The 21,136-nt window shown below is 43.4% G+C and overlaps 1 protein-coding gene across 2 annotated transcripts in view; it reads right to left on the reverse strand.

The window, feature by feature from the left end:
• Positions 1 to 3,825: 3,825 nt before the first annotated feature.
• The window catches only part of MAP2K5 (mitogen-activated protein kinase kinase 5), a 145,199-nt gene continuing 127,888 nt past the window's right edge, over positions 3,826 to 21,136 (reverse strand). For both annotated transcript variants that reach the window (XM_067471382.1, XM_060755376.2), the window contains one exon: positions 3,826 to 4,225. In XM_067471382.1, the coding sequence (XP_067327483.1) occupies positions 4,094 to 4,225 (132 nt within the window). In that variant the 3' untranslated portion in view covers positions 3,826 to 4,093. The remainder of the gene's footprint in view (positions 4,226 to 21,136) is intronic.

Genomic DNA, 21,136 nt, shown 5'->3' on the forward strand with positions numbered 1-21,136 from the left:
GAAAAGGAGCCTTTTTAAAAGAACTGCTCCCAATAATCTGGTCTTGGACTTTCAATGCTTTGACACTGTTTTAATTTTTCATTGCAGTTGTTGTGTCTTCATGGATGTTTTGGGGAGTCACTTTGGGAGAAATGCGGTCCATAAATGACAACAAAAAGCCACTGGCAGACATCCTTTGATGTCTGTTGGCCCCTCAATCTGGGATTGTTCCTCAGACTGCTGTAGCAGGGCTTTCTAAATACCAGAAGTACTCCTTTGAGGGGAAATTGATTGCAAAGGCAGGGGTCAGATGGGATTTGTGCAACCTGTTGGCTGGAGATGCAAAGAAAGCATCTGCTTTGAGCCTGGGTTGCCTTTGGAGCGGACACTACAGAAATATTAAGCAGCCTTGTTGGGAGAGAGTGGTCCAAAGATGCAAAAATGAAAAATTCATATTCTCAAGGCATGCAAACACACCCTATGGAGACCCGTCTTTGCCTCAGCTGGAAGCATTTGAAAAGCTGTTATTGTGACTGTTTTGAAGCCCCAGTTTGATCTGCTGCGCAAACTATTTCCTTTGCCGATAAAAGCTGGTCCTCCAAGAGAGTTAGTTCTTCTTCCCCAACTGCTGTTGTGGAAACAAAAGAAAGATGCCTTGCCCTTGGCAGACTGACAGCAGGGTGACTGCAAAAAAGTCTAAGGAGACAAACCCAAAACAACAATGCCAAATGGGTAGCAACATTTGGAGGCTCCAGGGGAAGGCAGGCAGAGAGGCATTTCAAAGGCTTATTTTCCTCAGCTTTTGGAAATGGCAAAAATCCAGCCTATTCAGAATGCAGATGGAAGGGCCCTTGGACAGCACCAGACACTACACCTGAGCTCAAGTGTGTAGGATTTTATCTGGAGCAGTAACAGGTTAGGTTTTAAGCCAAATATATCCAACGAACTGCTGGGATGTGGAGCTTCTAGTCCGCACGAGCTATTCTGAGCATGGAACTAGGGACAAGGATTTTATGGAGATGGAAGCAAGGTATAGCAAGATGTGGATTGTTTCCCCCCTCAGATTATCTTGAAGGCAAGGATTTCTTTGGAACAAAGGTTCAGTTGTAAACAGAATGAATCAAGCTGTATAATACGACCCCCCATACCCACAGGACCGGTTCCTGTGATTTCTCTTAGCCAAGTTCCCAAATCGAGCTGTCAAAAATCTTTCATTCTAATGGGATTCACTGCTATCCATAGTGTTGTGTTTCCACGTTAAAACCAGGAATATGCAGGCCGCCTTGGACCCGAAGTAACAAAGTAGAAAACTTCATGGTGCGCAGTGAGCTTTGCGTGTAACAAGAAGTGGTGAGAGATTTCTGGCTTCCTTTTTACCGAATAATAAACAAACATCTGGAGCAGTGGTTCTCAACCTGTGGGTCCCCAGATGTTTTGGCCTTCAACTCCCAGAAATCCTAACAGCTAATAAACTGTTAGTTGTAGGCCAAAACACCTGGGGACCCACAGGTTGAGAACCACTGATCTGGAGGATGACATCTGGTTGCCAACACCTGGTCAATGTGGTGCCAAATGACTTCAGACTCTCCTGACAAAAATCAGTGTAAATACACACGTTTGTGTGCAATAAACCAAGGATGAATGCAACTTTGACAAAGGACTGGTGGAAGAAATGATTGATGGGCCATTACACATTATTGCCAGGTCCAAACAGAGATTACTAACCAGCCCCCCACATTCTCTCTAAAACCCCAACTGAGACTTTTAGCACCCACATTTGTCACTTAAACCACATTCAGACTTTTGATTGGAGTCTTTCCTCCATCTTGGATGTCTGGCTGGTTAATGCAAACCAGCCGCTGAAAACTATACTGGCCCATTTGGGAAACAGGAGCTAAAGGTGAAGAGTCCAGTCCCTTGGAAAAGGTATTTACTCAGATGGATGAAAAGCCCCTTTACATATGGACTCTTCTAAACAGAAGTTAAAGAGAAGCCTTTTTATGCAAGAGGCACAGATATGCAAAGTGCCAGGAAATCAATAACTGCGAGAGTTGCCTCAACTCAATCGGCCAAAAGCAGAGGAATCTGTCTCACTTTTAGAGAAAGCACCTGGAGGCACCGCAGCTGCCACAGAGCCATTCGTTGTGCTCTGATCTGCCAGAGAGGTTGTGACATCGGCGCAATTAAGACAAACTTTAGTCTATAAGTTCATGCCTGCAATCTCTATCCTTCACCTGAAGATTGATGATCCCTCCGAGGGAGGAAGGAAGCAAAGCATTTTCCAGGCCAGCTCTGAAGTAATGGTCAGGCCTGGCAATTGTTCAGCCCTTCTTCCCCTGCAAACCATCTTTTATGGCCCCCTTTACATTATTGGGGAGGGGGGAGCACCTCAGAAGGACGACCCCCACCTCACTCCAAACACTTCTGTTCACTGGCCTCTCTCTCCTGCATCAGCCTACATTGTGGCAGACCTCTTCAGGTAGAAAGACGAATGTTAAATATGGCTTGAATACAAAGACGGTCCAAGTTGAGGGCAGGCAGAAATGCAAACCTGGAATATCAGGAGTTGTTTAGCAAGCCTTGCATAATTTTTTCAAAAAGGGAAATACACCTCCTTGCCTGTTTGCCTAGGGGCCTCCTCGCATAAGAAGGGAAAAACACCTCCTTGCCTCCTGTTTAACCAAGCCTTGCAAATGATGATTTATTAGTAAGTGTTTGGGTTTTACACCTATTTTATATTCCTGGGGTCATATAAAACATTTTGGGGCTTAAAGGGGTCATGGTTGGGAAAGCTTAAGAAACCCTAGTCTAGCATTAATAACTTGGGAACTGGAAAGAAAAAAGCTCTTCAGGCTATTATACCATAAAGTCTTCTATTTGTATATCATCTAATCTCCATGGAAAAAGAAGGAAATCTGGATTTTTTGATACATTTCTTGGGGGAATATGCCAGGGGTACACATAATGGTGGGGCATGCAGCCCTTCCTTATCCCTCTCCAAAGGCCACCCTTTTGCTAGAACTATAGAGTTGGAAGGCACCCAAGGGCCATCTAGCCCACCCCTGAAAAAGCAGGAGTCCATTGCTGAAATACTCCCGAGAGATGGCCGACCGTAGGATGGAAAAATGACAATTAAGGTGGAAACTCAGTACTATACTTGTGCAGTGTAGACGCAGCCCTGGACAATGTGGATTTTAGGCCTGGTTCACCAGGGTGATTCCTGTGTTGTTTGTTGGTCAATACCAAATGAAAAAAGACTCCCCTATGGAGGACTCTGAAAGGACTTGTAAGGACATTAATTTAGCACACCTTGGCTGGGATCCATGCAAGCACATGTTCAGTGCATGCCTGCGGATGACTCTCATAGGTTGGTGAGGAGGTTGGTATCCTCTTCCTCTACATACAGTAGCCAATGCCCTCTGCCCCGTCCCTTGGCCTTTGAATGATTCTGTTGTCCGCTGGGACCTCTGGATGAACTTTGAGGATGACGGCCTTCATCTGGTTATGGAGACAGAAGTAGACACGCTTCCAATCCTCTGTTCTCCACCAGCCACTGTAATGGAGGAGCGAGAGGTGAGCAGACATCACATCGTTTCACCTGCAGACACTTTACTCTCTGTTCTGCCATACAGGTTCCCAGCCAAAGCCTGCTGATCCTTGCTTATACTTACAAGACACTTTAGCTGACTGGTTTGTACTTACTTCATCCTGGCATTTGCACACAAGAAACCAAAGCAACTGTATCACTGGGCCTAGAAGACAGGAACAGTCGAGCCCAGGAGGCTGTCCACAACATTTATATTTAGCAAAAGACTAAAGAGGTGCATGAAATACTCTGAAGCCAAAAAATATACAGTTAGTTTAATAAAATATATAATAATATGGTTTTAAATGTGCTGAATAAGTCCTTGTGATGTAGGAGAGGGGTGATTTTGTGTGTGAGAGAGTACAGCAGTCTATGCTGACTAAAATGTCACCAGACACGTATCTGAACGCCTTTCACTGATGGGTCATAGCAGAGAGACACCTCCTGTGAAAGTCAGCAGAGTCCAAAGGGGCTTTGGAGGGCCCCTGTCTCCGCCTTCTTGTGACCTTCATACAGCATCCGTCCTGCTCAAAGAGGCCCTTCCTGCGGTTGCGAGGGTTGCTGCTGCTGCTGCGAGCGCCTCTCTTCCAACATCCGGCAAACCCACATGGAAACCACTTCTGCGTTGCCGTCGTCATACTGAACGATGAAGACATGGCCCTGAGGGAGACAAAGAGGGACGCGTGGGTGCATGGCAATGTCCAGCTATCAAGTCTCCTTTCCAATGGAGATCACAAGACTCAAGCAGGGATGGCCTTCTGCAAGACACAGCCAATGCCCTTCCAATGAATCATGAGCCACAACCACTAAGCCAGGATTTTCTTTCCTGTAAAGTATGGACCCATCTCTGGTCAGTGATACCCGCCTTTGCCAATAGTGCAATAAACATGTCTTTCCTCCGCTCACTCTTCCATCCCTACCTTTGACCAACTCAGGATAACAAAAAGAAAACAAAAGAAGATGTAAATTTCAACTCATTTTTTCTGCTCGCTTCTCCTGGCAAATCTGAATGTCAAAATACATTCCCTTGAATCTCCTGCCCAAAAAAGCCAAGTCTGGCACCGTTGCCTTCAAAGTTTCTTACTGTAATTACTCCTACTGGCTTTGCAGAATGCCACAAGGTTAAATTCACTTAAGTATCTGTAAAACTCTTGGGAGATCCCAGGAGGAAAGGAAGACATGTCCTTATTTAGAATAAAGACAACAATTACCTGCCTGGCCTTTTAAAAAAGCCCAACGCAAACAAAACGGGCAAACAAGGGTCATGTAAAACTGGGAAAGAAGCAAATCGGGGACCTAGAGAACAAAGAGAGACTGTGTTGTGTGTGTGCTTTTGTATAAGCGTGTTTCCCTTTCAAAAACAGAGCTGCCTGCTGTCCCAGGCTGGCAAGAGACTCTTCCTCCCACAGAAAGGAGAAACATCTACATACAAGGAAGGAAAAAATGGAGAAGAAAGAGGCATGTCACTCCCCAGAGAATTTTGGTAGCAACTAGACACTGTGAACCTCAAGGGCATTGGTTTGAAAAACATGGGTCTCAAACCAAATGGCTACAAACCTACAGCCACTTAACAAACTACAGCCACTTAAAACATCTTTGTATGGACCCCTCTCATTTTGCTAGGCAATGTTGAAGAAGCTGGAAAGAGGCAGTCACAGAGGAAAGATTGCCTTACATGGTCTGCTTGGCATGAGCTCAGGACAACCAGGCCCTTGAACTCGACCACAGATCTTCAGGAACAGAACCCACCCAGGAGTTGTAGTTTAATGCACTTGTGACAAAGAAGGCTGAAGACCTTATACAACTTTTCCAGGGCCTCAGCTCTCCAAGGGTTTACCTAAGAACACCTACCTGCATTTTAATCTGTGAGTGTTTCTACACTGCAGAACAAATGCAGTTTGTCACTATTTTAACCACCATGGCTCAATGCTATGAGAGCCGTAGCTGTACAAGGTCTTGTGCCGAAGAGTGCCTCACCAATCTCACCAAACTGCAAATCCCAGGACTCAATGGCCATTATAGTGGGATCAAACTGCATCCATCCTACAGTGTGGAGGCCCCCTCCATCTGCTGCTATTCCCACCCTCCAATGGAGCTCCTGGCCTTGTCCTGGGATCAGGGCCTTGGAGGAGGAAGAGGAGGAGGAGGCTATGCTTCAGACCCAAGTGGAGGGTGCTGAGGAAAGCTTGCTCTTTTTGAAGACGGGGAGATCTAGGGTTGGGAAAGGGCAGGTCCGGGGGGGTGGGGGTGGGGACGGGGAGGGGACCGGTGAGTGCCAGGCAGCCTAATTTTCCCTGCCAACCCTGAAAATGAGATAAACAATGACAAACCAGGCGTCTTAAATGAACCTGTCACATCTGGTTTCCTTGAGGAGGGCTGCCTTTTCCAGGGAAGGGAGGCTTAATTAACCCTTTCTAGGACAAACCCAGGCCCACGCTCCCTGGTTTTGGTCAAAGGAGAGTGAGCAGCTTCTTCCCTTCTTCCAAAAGGGAAGATTGTTTATGCAGATTCCCTGCCTCTTGGATTTCTTTGTGCTCCTGTTGTTGCACCCACAAAGGGGACACATATATATTTAATTCCCTGCTCTGCTTGCAAAGGAGCTTTCCTGGACCTGAATCTTACCAACAAGGCCTTCAAACCATCTAATTAAGAGTATATATTCCCTTCCAGGAGGAGGAGGCCCACAGACGCCTAGGCAGATTGCCTGCTCTCGCTCCCACTTAACATCTATTTATGGAAGATGCTGCTGCCACTGATTTTATTCTTTACTGAAAATAATTCAGTTCAGGCTTCCATGTATCTCTCCGCCTATTTGTTGTATCCCACTTGGGCCATTTCTATAGATGATACTCATTTAAATATGAAATAAAACAAACAGATGCCTGAAGGCATCAGAACACAGCAAGGGCTGGGAAGCCTTTCTTTTTCTTCTCCCTTCTTCCAGCTGACCTGGAGGCAGTGGGTGGAGCTGAGGGAAAAGGAGGTGGAGCTTGCAAAGCGGGCCAAGAGCCACAAGGGGCCCTTTGTCCATCAGCGCCATACTTTTTTTAATGAATTATTTTTTGTAATAAATTAGAACAATCCAACATAAAATGAGAAACAAAACAAGCTCTTTCCTCAACAATGGGAGTTAAGTAGTAAAGGAAAGCTGACTCCGATGAGCTACGAATTAGAACACAAGGAAGCATTGCATTTTTGGTAAACACACCTCTAGAGCCGGGGTGTTGTGTTTCAGAAGAACTGCAGTGCCCTCAGAAGGCCCTTCAAGTACAGTCTATTAGTGTGTGATGTTAAAGGGTGCTTTTATTTCATGATATAATGCAGAGGGACCGGGTGTGCACCGCGAAAGACCTCGCACTCAGAAGTGTAATGAACCCAGAGCCCAGCAAACATTATACTGCACATTAACCTACCGTTAATGGCACATTAGGGCTGGGGATATCGCAGAATGCGGCCGGTCAATGCAGGGCAGCACACACAACCCTTCCTTGGAGGAAGAGAGGAAGACTAACATCCCCGTTGGCTACTAACACAGTGTTGCCATGGGGCTTTTCATGCTAAGGCTCTTGCATGCGCCTCACTGGGAAAGCACATGGCCATTTATCTGGAAGTCTTCAAACACGGTACTTTGGTGATGCCTGCGAGACAGACCTAGGGGAAAGCTCCTGTTTGGAACCAGAACTGGAAACCCCTTGGCAATCGGAGTCTAAGTGGCCTTTCCCAAGCTTTGCCTGGTACTTACCATACCATACAGATTCATGCATAAGTTGATCTTGTGTGCAAGTTGAGTAAGTCATGTGCAAGTTCCAGTGCCTTCTTACAGGGCTATTTCTTACTGACCACCCACATTTCCCCCTCCCAGATAGCCAAAAAGGCCAGAAATGGAGAGTAGAGGGTATCAGTGCCCTTTTTAGGTCATCCTGGGATGGTGTCAACTCTACTTCAGATAAAAGAATGGTTCCTTTTAATGGGAAGAGTTAAGGTACAGAATGTGCACTGACCCATGGATAAGATGTCCCAGGTTTTTTGGGGTAATTGGCATTTCTAGACTTGTACGATAATAATAATAACTGGACAATTTGGTCAGAAAAACAAGAAAACTCATGACAATACTACGTCCTTACAATGATGTTGACTGGCTCTATCTGCCTAGAAGGTCTGGTGGCAGAGGACTTTTACAAGTCAAACAAGCACTTGAAGAAAAACACGCCCTGGCAGAATATGGAAAGGAAAGTCGAGAACCTGCTTTAATTGAAGTCAATAATTGGAAACTTCTCAAAGTACAGCAAAGAATCAGTACAAGAAAACTGCACTCCAAACCAGAGTTGACAGCTGGCACAACAAAGCACTGCATGGGCAGTTCCTTGACAAAATTGAAGGAAAAGTTGATAAGGAGAAGACCTGGTGATGGCTCATGAATGGAACCCTGAAGAAGGAGACAGAAGGCCTGATTTTTGCAGCCCAGGAGAAAGCCACCAGAACCAATGCCATTAAGGCCAGGATCGAAAAATCAACGGATGACCCAAAATGCAGACTGTGCAAGGAAGCTGATGAAACCATGGATTATATCCTCAGCTGTTGCAAGAAAATCGCACAGATGGACTACAAACAAAGACACAACTCTGTGGCCCAGATGATTCACTGGAACTTATGTCACAAATATCATCTGCCAGCAGTAAAGAATTGGTGGGATCATAAACCTGCAAAGGTAGTGGAAAATGAACACGCAAAAATACTGTTTTGGAACACAATACACCAGACATCATGACTGTGGAAAAGACAAAAGTTTGGATTACTGGTGTCACCATACCAGGTGACAGTCGCATTGAGTAAAAACAACAGGAAAAACTCAGCCGTTATCAGGACCTCAGAATCGAACTGCAAAGGCTCTGGCATAAACCAATAAAGGTGGTCCCAGTGGGAATTGGCACACTAGGTGCCGTGCCAAACTGGCATTTGGAAACAATGAACATTGACAAAATCACGATCTGTCAACTGCAAAAGGCCACCTTACTTGGATCTGTGCGCATCATTCAAAATACACACAGTCCTAGATGCTTGGGAAGTGTTCGACTTGTGATTTTGTGATACGAAATCCAGCATATATGTCTCATTTCCTGTGTCATACTGTGTTTTTGTGTCTGTAAAATAATAATAATAATAATTATTATTATTATTATTTATTTATTTATGTATATACCACTCTATCTCAGACTCAGAGAAGTTGCATATAGAGCTTTGTCAGCTTAGTTCTTCTGACCCTCATCTTTCCTCCTCTGGAGACATTCAAGAGCAACCAGCCTTTGCTTACAGAAATCAGGTCTGAGGGGCAACATGTTGACCATGAAAAAAGACTCCATTATGTCTCTGTTGTTTGTTTTTTTTTGGGGGGGGGAGCATTGTTTGCCTCTCAGGCCTCACCCCCAGTTCCAGAAATGCAGCTGTTCATGGGAAAAACAAGGTCCAGCTCTTCTCAAACTCATTATTTACGTTCCTTCTCAAATTCCAAAATATCTTCCACTTCCTTCCAGTACCATAATTTATTTACTTCATTTGTATACCGCTCTTCTCAGCCCTCGGGCAACTCAGAGCGGTTATAACCATAACTCTTCTCAGACAAACCTGCATCTGTTATTGTCCAAACTGAGTCCTTTTGATCTCTGCAAAACCATACACTAAGCTAAATTTCGCCTACCAAAAGTACTTATGTAATTTAATAATATGCTTAATGGTTTTAACTACATCTTTTTAATATTTCTATATTTAATTCTACTTCAATGCTTATATATTATATGTTAGGTTGTCTTTACTGTTAGCCGCTTTGGGTCTCTTTTTAGAGAGATAAAGCGGGATACAGATACAAATAACAACAACAACAACAATATTGTTAGGTTTGACTTCATACATTGTTATGTGTTTTAATGTTGGTCCCCTTTGGCAGAGAAACAGTGGGGCATAAATACAACAACAACAACAACAACAACAACAACTAATAATAATAATAATAATAATAATAAATGATACTTAGAAATAGTAAGTGTTAGGTTTTAAATGTTAGTCACTTTGAGTCTCCTTTGGCAGATAAAAAGTGGAGCATGAATAGTGGAGTATAAATGCTACTAATAATAAAACTTAGAATAACCTCTGACTATGTCAAGGGTCAAGTGTAGACTTCAGGCCTTCTCAATGTATTACTACTACCACCACTTTTAATAATAATGGTGATACTTAGAAATAATAATATGTGTTAAGTTTTAGTTATTATTATGAATGTTAGTCACTTTGAGTCTCCTTTGGCAGATAAATACTGTTACTACTACTACTACTACTACTACTACTAATAATAATAATCTTTAGAAATGCTAATAAAAATATTGTTAGGTTTTAATTCACACATTGTTATGGGTTCTAATGTTAGTTGCTTTGAGTCTCCTTGGGCAGAGAAATAGAGAAGTATAAGAACAACCACTAATAATAATACCTAGAAATAAAAATAGTAATAGAAATAATAATAAGTGTTAGGTTTTAGTTATGGTTTTGAATGTTAGTCACTTTAAATCTCCTTTGGCAGAGATAAAATGGGGTATAAATACTACCACTACCACTACTACTTTTACTACTATTAGTAGTAGTAAATTACTAGTAAATTACTAGTAATAATAACACTTAGAAATAATAATAATATTGTTAGGTTTTAATTCACACATTGTTATGGTTTTTAATGTTAGTTGCTTTGAGTCTCCTTGGACAGAGAAAAAGAGAAATATAAGAACAACCACTAATAATTCCTAGAAATAAAAATAGTAATAGAAATAATAATAAGTGTTAGGTTTTAGTTATGGTTTTTAATGTTAGTCACTTTAAGTCTCCTTTGGCAGAGAAAAAATGGGGTATAAATACTACTACTACTACTACCACCACCACCACCACTACTACTTTTACTACTACTACTACTAAATTACTAGTAATAATAATACTTAGAAATAATAATAATAATGTTAGGTTTTAATTCACACATTGTTATGGTTTTTAATGTTAGCCACTTTGAGTCTCCTTTGACAGAGAAAAAAATGGGGTTTAAATACTACTACTACCACCACTACTACTATTACTACTAATAGTAGTAGTAAATTACTAGTAAATTGCTACTAATAATAATACTTAGACATAATAATAATATTGTTAGGTTTTACTTCACACATTGTTATGGTTTTTAATGTTAGCCACTTTGAGTCTCCTTTGACAGAGAACTAGTGAAGTATAAATGCTACTAATAATAAAACTCTGACTATGTCAAGGGTCAAGTGTAGACTTCAGGCCTTCTCAATGTATTGAAAATCTTTTGCAACAGTCGTTTCCTGATCTGGACTTCTTGAGCTACACAAGAATCTGCAGAGGATTGGACGTCGCTCACCAAAATGAGAAATACTGCACCCATTTCCCTTCCGCTGCCATTTCGAAAGGGCAAAGCTGGCCCCTTGCAGAGTTTGGTGCCCTGTCGCACACGGTAATTAAAACGTTCATTAGTGTGCTTGAGGAACAATAGCTGGCCCTGAGTGTGCAGCGGGCGGGAGAGGAGGCTTCTTCCAAAGTTGCCATTTTCAAAACCTCTCCTTCAAAATTGCGGCAGACATTAATCATCCTCCCCTCCCCTCCTCAGCCCCTCTTTCAAATGTTCCGATATCCACCTGGCTACACTATTAAAATAAAACTTGCTGCCCCAGGGAAATCCCACTTATTCTTAATTGTTTTGAGGCTTTGATGGGCTTTTAATCTAAGATTAATTTATGCAATTTTAAATAACTCTTCTTATGATTAATAAGCTTGAAAATTAAAAGGAGTCCAAAGCAATTATAATGAGCATTTGGTCATAACCTCATTAGGCGACGGAGTGGAGGATGCAACGCCGGGATCCGCACCGGATTACAATTTAAGGTGACTTCCGGGAGAGAAGTCCAATTGCAAAGAGGCAGATGAGGCCGGGTCAATTGGTGAGGAAAAGGGCTTTAGGACTTCCTCTCCATCTCTCCCTCTCACACAAACCTTGCCCAATGCATTTCCAAATCAAGAATCCATTCCTATTACTAGGAACCCTTTTGCACGATGCAATTACAGTTTATATTATAAAAACCAAAGGACTCTTCTATCAGTCACCAGCCAATCCCTCTCCAATGCCAGAAATACAGCTTAATGGTGTAACATTTGAAAATATTGACCATTTTCGCTACCTTGGTAGCCACCTCTCCACTGAAATACAACACTGCCTGAGCTCTGCGAGTGCAGCATTTTTCCGAATGAAGCAGAGAGTGTTTGAGGACCGGGACATCTGTAGGGATACTAAGGTGCTTGTTTACAAAGTTATTGTCCTCCCAACCCTGCTAGACGCCTGCGAGACATGGACTATCTACAGACGTCACATGCAACTCCTAGAATGTTTCCATCAGTGCTGCCTCTGAAAAATCCTGCAAATCTCTTGGGAAGATAGGATGACAAATGTCAGCATGCTGGAAGAAGCAAAGATCACCAGCATTGAAGCGATGGTTCTCTGCCATCAACTCCATTGGACCAGCCATTTTGTCCGGATGCCCGACCACCATCTCCCAAAGCAGTTGCTCTACTCTGATCTCAAGAATGGAAAACGGAATGTTGGTGGGCAGGAAAAGAGATTGAAAGATGGGCTCAAAGCCAACCTTAAAAACTCTGGCATAGACACTGAGAACTGGGAAGCCCTGGCCCTTGAGCGCTCCAGCTGGAGGTCAGCTGTGACCAGCAGTGTTGTAGAATTTGAAGAGGCACGAATTGAGGGCGAAAGAGAGAAATGTGTCAAGAGGAAGGCATGTCAAACCAACGCCAACTGGGACCGCTTCCACCTGGAAACCAATGCCCTCACTGCGGGAGAACATGCAGATCAAGAATAGGACTCCACAGTCACCTACGTATCCACCGCCAGTACTATTCGGACAATGAGGGATCACCTAAGTAAGTATACCGCTGTGATTCCACTTCAATGATCATAATTGCATATTATGGCTGAAACCGCTCTGAGTCGCCTAAGGACTGAGAAGAGCGGTATACAAATAAAGTAAATAAATAAATAAATTGGCAGTTTAGGGAGGGATCATTCTTAGCCTGAAGTCTTCTAGAGCCTCCACAAACTATATGCTCCATACGCAATTTGGTATGTATCTTAATCACATGGCAATTGGTTTCATAATTTCAGGCCTCTATAACCTGGAGACCTCCAAGCACTTGGACCTCCAAGTCCTAGAAGCCCCTATTGCCAGCTTGTCCAATGGTCAGGGATTTGGGGAGCTCAAGTCCAAAACACCTGAAGGTAAAATATTTCCCTTTGGGGAGATAAAGCGGGGTATACATAATAATAATAATAATAATAATAATAATAATAATAATAATAAGAAGAAGAAGAAGAAGAAGGAGAAGGAGAAGGAGAAGAAACATGGCTGTGGCTCACAAATGGATCTTTGAAAAAGGAGACGGAGGGCCTGATTCTGGCATCCCAAGAACAAGCCATTAGAACCAATGCCATCAAAGCCAGAATTTAAAAGTCGACAACAGATCCCAAATGTAGACTCTGCAAGGAAGCAGATGAAACAATAGATCAGATCCTCAGCTGCTGCAAGAAGATCGCGCAGACAGATTACAAGCAGAGGCATAACACTGTTGCTCAGATGATTCATTGGAACCTGTGCCACAAATACCATCTGCCTGCGACAAAGAACTGGTGGGATCACAAGCCGGAAAAAGTTACAGAAAACGAACATGTCAAGCTACTCTGGGACTTCTGGATTCAGACAGACAGAGTTCTGGAGCACAAGACTCCTCACCTCATGATCGTGTTAAAAAACAAAGTATGGATTGTCGATGTTGCAATCCCAGGTGACAGAAGGATTGAAGAGAAACAACTGGAAAAGATGACACGATATGAGGATTTAAAGATCGAACTGTAAAGACTCTGGCACAAGCCAGTAAAGGTGGTCCCAGTGGTGATTGGTACACAGGGTGCAGTGCCTAAAGACACAATCGGTGCTGACAAGATTACCATCTGCCAGTTGCAGAAGGACACCTTACTGGGATCTGCATGCATTATTCGCCGATACATCACACAGTCCTAGGACACTTGGGAAGTGTCCAACTTGTGATCCAATACAACAGCCAGCAGAGTGTCTGCTGTGGACTCATCTTGTTATGTTTCTAATAATAATAATAATAATAATAATAATAATAATAATAATAATAGCACTGAGCCACAGCAGTTCAAGTGCTGTCAAACTGCATTCATTCAATAGCCTCAAAAAAATCATAAATAAGTATTTCTATTGCTAAAGAGATATAATTATTCCAATCCCATTGAAAAGAATGGCATGACCAATCTCCTTGCAACAACTTGCTACCAATACTTTCTGTGCCTCCAAACTTTAAGCTGCAGCTTCCCTTCAATGGAAGAAAAAACACAAAAGCGCTCAAGTCACAAAATCAGAGTATTTTAATCCCCCCAGCTTTGCTTAATTTAAGAATTAGAAAGTGGAGCAGGATGCACACCACAAAGTTTGATTGAAGTAAATGTAAACTCCAATCACGTCAAAGTCTTTCATAGCCAATTAGTTGCTTTGTGTGAAGGCCGGGCAAAGGGAGGTCTGGCTACTGTGAAATCACAACGTTCAGGAGTGCATGGAATATTTATCCTCCCCGTTTATCCTTGCGACGGGGTCCGCAAAGTGTAAACGAGACACACATCGATTCCTCCTCGCCCTCAAATCAATGCTCCCCAACCACAAAATGGTTCCAGGCATCTGCTTCCCCAGAATTGTGTCGACAGCAGCAGATTTTGTCTTAATTGTGGCTGTTCATCTCTCTCCGTCCCCAGGGCCCTCGTCTTCCAATAACTGATACTTAACACTCATCCCACACCCAAAGTGACTTTGAATCCTCAACAGGTTCAGGGGCCCTGGACATTATGGAGAGGTAAGGTGGCTTTGTGAGTGGAGCCTTTCCTGATCGAGGAAGAGCTTTGATGAAGGAGGAGGGCTGGAGTGAGAAGGTGGCAGCAATCGAAGCCAAAAAAGTTCCTGATGCTACGAACCACTGTCAATCACCTTAGAAGTCCAATTGGCACTGGACCTCTGGAGCAGAAAGACTTCTGATGTCATTCCAGCAGTTCCACAAATAAGATACTGCTTTTGCATTATCAGCAGCAGCAATAACAACAACAACAACAACAACAACAACAACAACAACGATGATGATCATTGAGTATCATGTAATTGAAATGCTTGGGAGCAGAAATGTTTGGGAATTTGAGTATTTTTGGATTTCAGAATACCTGTATTGGCATATATGCACATAATAGGATATATCTTGGAGATGGTAACCAAGCCTAAATGTGAAGTTCGTTTGCCCCAAATACATGTTACACACATAGCCTAAAGGTAAGCGCATATAGTATTTTCAGTAATTTTGTGCTTGCAACAAGATTAGTATACAAGAAACCATCGGAAAGCAAAGGTGTCACTCTCTTGTTGAGTATCCCATATCCAAGTTCCCTGGGACCAGGAGTACTTCTAGATTTTTTTCTCCATTACGGAATACCCATTTTTCAAATACATATGTAATGAGCTACCTTGGAGATGGGACCCAAATTGAAATACAAAATTAATGTATGTTTCATAGACACCTTATGCATATACCCCAAGAGTCACTTTTCACACAATATTTTTGTGCGAGAGGTCAAAGGTCACAGCCTAAGGCTTCCTTCTCTCAGCATCGTATATATTTGTTTAGGACCGTTCCGTGTAATATTCACGGAGGGCCACCACAATGGGGTTTCTGATATGCTTTCACCCTCCCCTTCCTCTGCTTCAACTCAGTATCTGCAGATGCAATGCACACCGTTCCCTTTGAAAGTCTATATTTATCTGTTTAGACAAATCATTAAGGGATGGATGCAAGTGCTGTTCATTTCAGTGGGGCTTGTGCTGGAGGAGTCCCCTGTGGACCGTGTCCTAGATTAACCAGCAAGTGCTGGCTTCTGTTCCGCTGCACAGTTTCAGACGAAATCGGAGCCTTTGCAGCATGTCATGCGACAAAACAATGATCTGACATTGGCCTTTGAGGTGATGCCTGGAAGGCCAACGTGGGTTAAAGCAAACAGCTGCTGCAAAAGCAAGGGCCTTCTTGGTGGTAGCACCTTTGCTAGTAAAGACTTTATTACAGGAGTTTTGGAAGATGGCCACTTTTTGACATACAGTTATAACCTTGTCAGTCTGTCAAGTTATCTGATGCTGTTCTTATTTGCTTCTACTTTTAATGTTGATGCATTTTTCCCCTTGATGGGTTTTCTTCTTCACAATATCTGCAGAAAATCACTTTTGAAGAGCAGAATGTAAATCTTCCAACAAAGCAAAGAAATGTGTTGGAAATCAATCTGGTTTTGCACACAGAGCTGCCAGTCATGGACTCAGAAGCATATATTTGCCCATTCAGACAAAGCAAAATAGGTACTTTTTGGTGTCTATTTTTTATTTCTGGTGCAATTGAAGCTAACTGATAACACAGGTTTCACTGGAGAGCTTCTGTTTCAATGGCACTGTGGTCAATTATCTATGTAGTCCAGTTCTGGACCCCACAGTTCAAGAAAGATTCTGACCAATTTGAATGTGTCTATGGAAGGGCAAGCAAGATGGCCCAAGGCCTGGAAAGCATGGCCTTCTCTGAGAAGCAGCTGAAGAAGCTAGAGACGTTTAGCTTGGAGAAAAGACAACCGATAGGGAACATGATAGCTGAATTCAAATATGTGAAAAGATGCCATGCAAAAGATGGAATGAACTTCCTCTACAGACTGGAACAAGACCCAATGGATTAAAACTACAAGCATTTGAATGTGGAAGACTTCACCTAAATATTTAGGAAGAGCTTTACTAAAAGAGCTGCATGGCATTGGAATAGATTTGATTACTGGATGAACTGGCTCTTATAATCCAGAAAGCAGGCTCGGTTCTGCTTGTGCTTCTTCCTCTGTCCTGTAATTATACAACAGTGCGGAGGAATCTGAAGCTCACTCCCTCATCGGCACTATATAACACTGTACTTTTAGCAAGCAGCTATTGCAGCCACATGCTTTATACAACTACAGCTCTTTAATGGAAGACCGGGGATGCATTAATTCCTCTCCCCGGTGGGCCACAAGGCTGCAAGGACTGCCCAGTGGCTTTCACAGAAGAGGCCGTTCAGCAAGAGCAGAACCCTACAATATAAAAAGTGCTAAAAGAGGACAGTAGAAATTAAAATGGGGGAAAAAAAGCATAATGAATAGGCTGACTATGCATGGTTTCTGCAGCATAGACATCTGATCTGCAGGACTTTTATGGTCTGAATCCTACAATCAGCTTCCAAGGTCTTATAATAATACTTTGTAAATGGAGCAGCTGACCATAGCTACAGCAATCTGGTGTTGTTAAAGATGTTTTAATTACTATGGCCCATTTGGCTAGGGCTGGAGTCTACAGAAACCCTTGTTGAATCAGGGTGAGACCAAGATCGGCCCAACGGGACCAGCAAAGGGGCTCCTTCTCCACATCGACCACACTGCAAGCAAGGGCTCTGCTTCTCTCGGCAGTCATAGCACTGCCAAACACGAGTCAACAGTGTGCTGTGGCAGCTAATGAAGCCAAGGCAATTCTGGGCTGCATTAAGAGGCAACTTTAGTACCCAGATTGAGGGAAGCCATAGTGCCACTCTATTCTGCTGCTGTCAGACCACCTCGCCTGGATGAACAACTCTGTGTCCAGTTCTAGACAAAATCAATTCAAGAGGGAAATGGACAAGATGGAAGGTGTCCAAAGAAAGGCAACCAGAATGATCAAAGATCTGGAAATCATGTAAGCCGCACCGAGTCCCTTGGGGAGATGGTAGCGGGGTATAAAAAAGGATTATTATTATTATTATTATTATTATTATTATTATTATTATTAGTCCCTATGAAGAGATTGGATGTTTATCTTGGAGAAGCGACGCTTGAGAGGGGACATGCAAATTTAAATATATGAAAAGATGTCACATCGAGGAGAAAGGGGCAAGCTTGTTTTCTGCTGCTCCAGAGACTTAAGATGAGGAGCCATGGATTCAAACTGCAAAAGTTGCCACCTAAACATTAGGAAGAACTTCCTGATGGTAAGTGCAGTTTGATAATGGAATACGCCATGGTCTGGGAGTCCAGTGGAGCCTCCTTCTTTGGGGTTTTTTAAAGCAGGGTCTGGATGGTCATCTGTCAAGAGGGCTTGGACTGTGTCTTCTTTTATGGCAGAAGAAGATTGGCTGGAAGGCCCTGGGGGTCTCTTCCAAGACTTCCATGATTCTGTGTCAGTACAGAGGGCACTTTGGACCATCCCAAAGAGAGAGGCTCGCCTGCCCCAAAAGTCCCAGCGATGGCACCCACTTCACGGATTGCTCACCAAGGAACTGCCGCTTCCTCTCGGAAAGGCAGCCATGCAAAAAGCCCCGGAAACAAGGCCATCTTTTTAAGCAATCCTCCAAAGAAGACAATTTCCATGTTAGCAGGCTTGCCGAAACTCCCTCTTGCCACTGAACAGCGAGAACAGATAATAACCATTAGTAAATCAAACTCCTTGGCCACATCCAGCTGTGCCTCGCACATTTACATACAGATAGAATGGGTATATGTTTTTAATATGTATGCGGGAACGCACTTTCCCCACAGCTGAAGTGTGTCTTACAAAAGGAGGAGGCGAACGGGAACGGCATCGCCACCAGATAATAAAGTGACCTAGATAAAGTATTAGCCAGCGATTGATCTCAAACAGGGGAAGGCTGCCTCGCTCTGACCCGGTTACTTACTATGCATAGATTCCATTAAATAGAGCTTAGGAATGGAAAGCTTCGGGAGGACGGAGGTGCCATGGAGGCCTAAGCGGATGGAGCCCACAACGGAATGCGCAAACCTTGCATCCTGTCAGAAATGCGGATGCCATGCTCCAAGCTCAGCTATCCCACTGCGCAAAGAAACGCAAGCCTTCCACCCACAGGAAAATAATTTAAGTGATGCAAGCTTTCGAGATTCACAGAAATCTTCAGCTGAAGTGCCTGAAGACCTAAGAAAGATTGCTTAATACCAAAGGGCGAACCTGGCTTCGTCACATACTTTGTGGGGTTATTGGGAAGATACAATGGGGAAACTGGCTGCCCAGATTTCTTCCTGAGAAGGGGCATGGACACCAAGATATGGAATGAGACTTTGCTGTGCTCTTGCATTTCCTTTGTTCTCTGTGCGAGAGACTCTCCAGGTAGACCCAACCCCTACCTGAAACAATTTCTCTAACTTTGACGGGCGTTATAGAAAATAGATTTCCCATACAACCATTTTTAAAACCTGGCTTTCGGAAACTCACTTTATTCTTATTATAAATAATCATTAACAGAGAGTGGGGAAAGACTGGAGCTGGGCAATCTCTTCCTTTGCTGCCACTCTTTAATTATGCTAAATTGCCTGTGCAATCCCAATATCTTCAAGGGCTAATATCCAGAGAGCCTGGAGCCTCTATTTTTATCTCTCCTGCTTCCAGCCCTCTGGGCAGGAATGACTTACAGCTGTCCTTCTTCCATCCAAAAGGCTTTTGCAACTCTTAATGGCCTTGGCTTGCCTCTCCATTCCTGACCTGCCGTTGATCATTTGGCCAAATCACCTGCTGTCTCACCCAAATCTTAATGTCCCCAGAATGACTTGCCAAGACAAGCTATGTTGGCTTCCACAAAGAGAAATCCACAGACACAGATCAAACCCACAGGCCAAGAAGAGGCCAAAACGGACCACAAGGCAGTTCCAAGGTGGATTTCACACTGCACCGTTGGAGCGTTTTCACTGTCATGACTCCATCCTGTGGAAGTTTTTTGCAGTATTTTGAATTGCTGTAAGGGAGCTCTTGTGCCATGCCAAACTACAAATCACAGGTTTTTGTAGGATGCAGCCATGGCCATTAAAATGGGATAAAAATACCAGTGTAGTGTGAAAGAGACCCTAACGGAGGGAAACTTTGAAAGTATTTGGAGCAATCTTTTGCATCACAGCTGGAAGGGGAATGCAGGACTGGGAGGGGTCTTGGACTGGCCCAGGTCACCCGTTCTGACATTATGGCACTGGAATTCCTGTCAAAGCTATGATCCTTAAAAGACTCATAACTTTTGAGGACAGGAAAACCCAGCAGAACGGCTGTCCTACAAAGGGCTGGCTGACTATAATCAATCTATAATAAATACTGTCAATAAATAAATACTGTCAATAAATCTACCTTCCTCCCTATCTTAAGACAGATTTGCTTTTATGCCCAGCTGCTTGCAGATGACATAAATGAAGTCTTTCTCTGTAGCTGGAAGAGGTGGCAAGAACTGGCAAGGTTACAGCAAGTCTGTTGTGAGCCCTAAGCAAAATGGGCTCATCTGGACCAAATAAGAGCAACGTGGGGTCCAGTGCAAGCAGCCTGCCCTTCATGTTTGGGTCTGTGTTTGTGGAATCAAAGTTGGGCTCTTGCCAGTCTTTCCCTCTCGGCTCCCTGCCTTGAAAGCCTGTTCCGGTGAAGGGAAAGCACTGTGGCTGAAAGCCCTAAATCTTCTGAAACCAAAACAAAGCCTTGCTCTTCTTCCAAAGCTGTCACCCTTTTTTAAATTATTAAGTGGGGGCAGCAAGAAGGAGACCCTGCCTTAGGAGCAGGAATCGGGGCTTGGAGGTAGGTAGTTGGGAAGATATATCACTCCCCCTTTGGCCCCTGCCTTTATGGCTTTCCACCCTGGAGTGGCGTTATTGTCGCTTCCTCCAAAGGCTCCTCCGCTCTCATAGATATATATATGTATAGATACATATACACTGGGAGTGCAATCTGTAGATGTTTTATTTATAAGTGGCAGGCCCATTGCATCACGGAGAGCACGCATTTGCAAAGAGATACAGGTTTTATGAAACCCCATTCCGTAGGTTTAATAGTCAAGCCACCCAGCCATAGAATAATAACGCGAAAGGTAACTGCTTCGCCCTCTCTAGAACCTGTTCCAAGCTCTCTCAGATGTGACTAAGTGCAGGAACCTTCCAAGCATCAAAAGTTAATAAAAAAAACCCGAAAGAAAGTGAGAGAGCGGCAAATTAAGGCAAGCGATAGAATGGACGGGAAGGAGGAGGAAAGGAAAGGTTCCACTTCACTAGGATATTTCAGCAATTGCCTGAATGCCGTCTTCAACATCCACCAACATCACTCGCAAGGAAATTAAGATACGCAATTGGATAACACACAAACACAAAGCAACCCAGAGGAAATGCGGTCTTAATGCCTTGGACCAATCCCAGGCCATTTTGCCATCTCCTTTGCAATTCGGTATCTTCTTGTACCTGGCAGTTTCCCAATTGGTATCTCTTATTTAAGGGAAGGCATCTCTTGTGGCTTTGGAAACTCTTATCATGTTATTGGAATGGGAATATGAGGTTATTGCTCACCCAAAGAATTCCACCCCTAAAAAAGAGATTTTCCTTCTGTCCCCAAAATTCTTGCTTTG

The sequence above is a fragment of the Anolis sagrei genome, chromosome 9 (assembly GCF_037176765.1).
Source record: "Anolis sagrei isolate rAnoSag1 chromosome 9, rAnoSag1.mat, whole genome shotgun sequence".
Lineage (NCBI taxonomy): Eukaryota > Metazoa > Chordata > Lepidosauria > Squamata > Dactyloidae > Anolis > Anolis sagrei.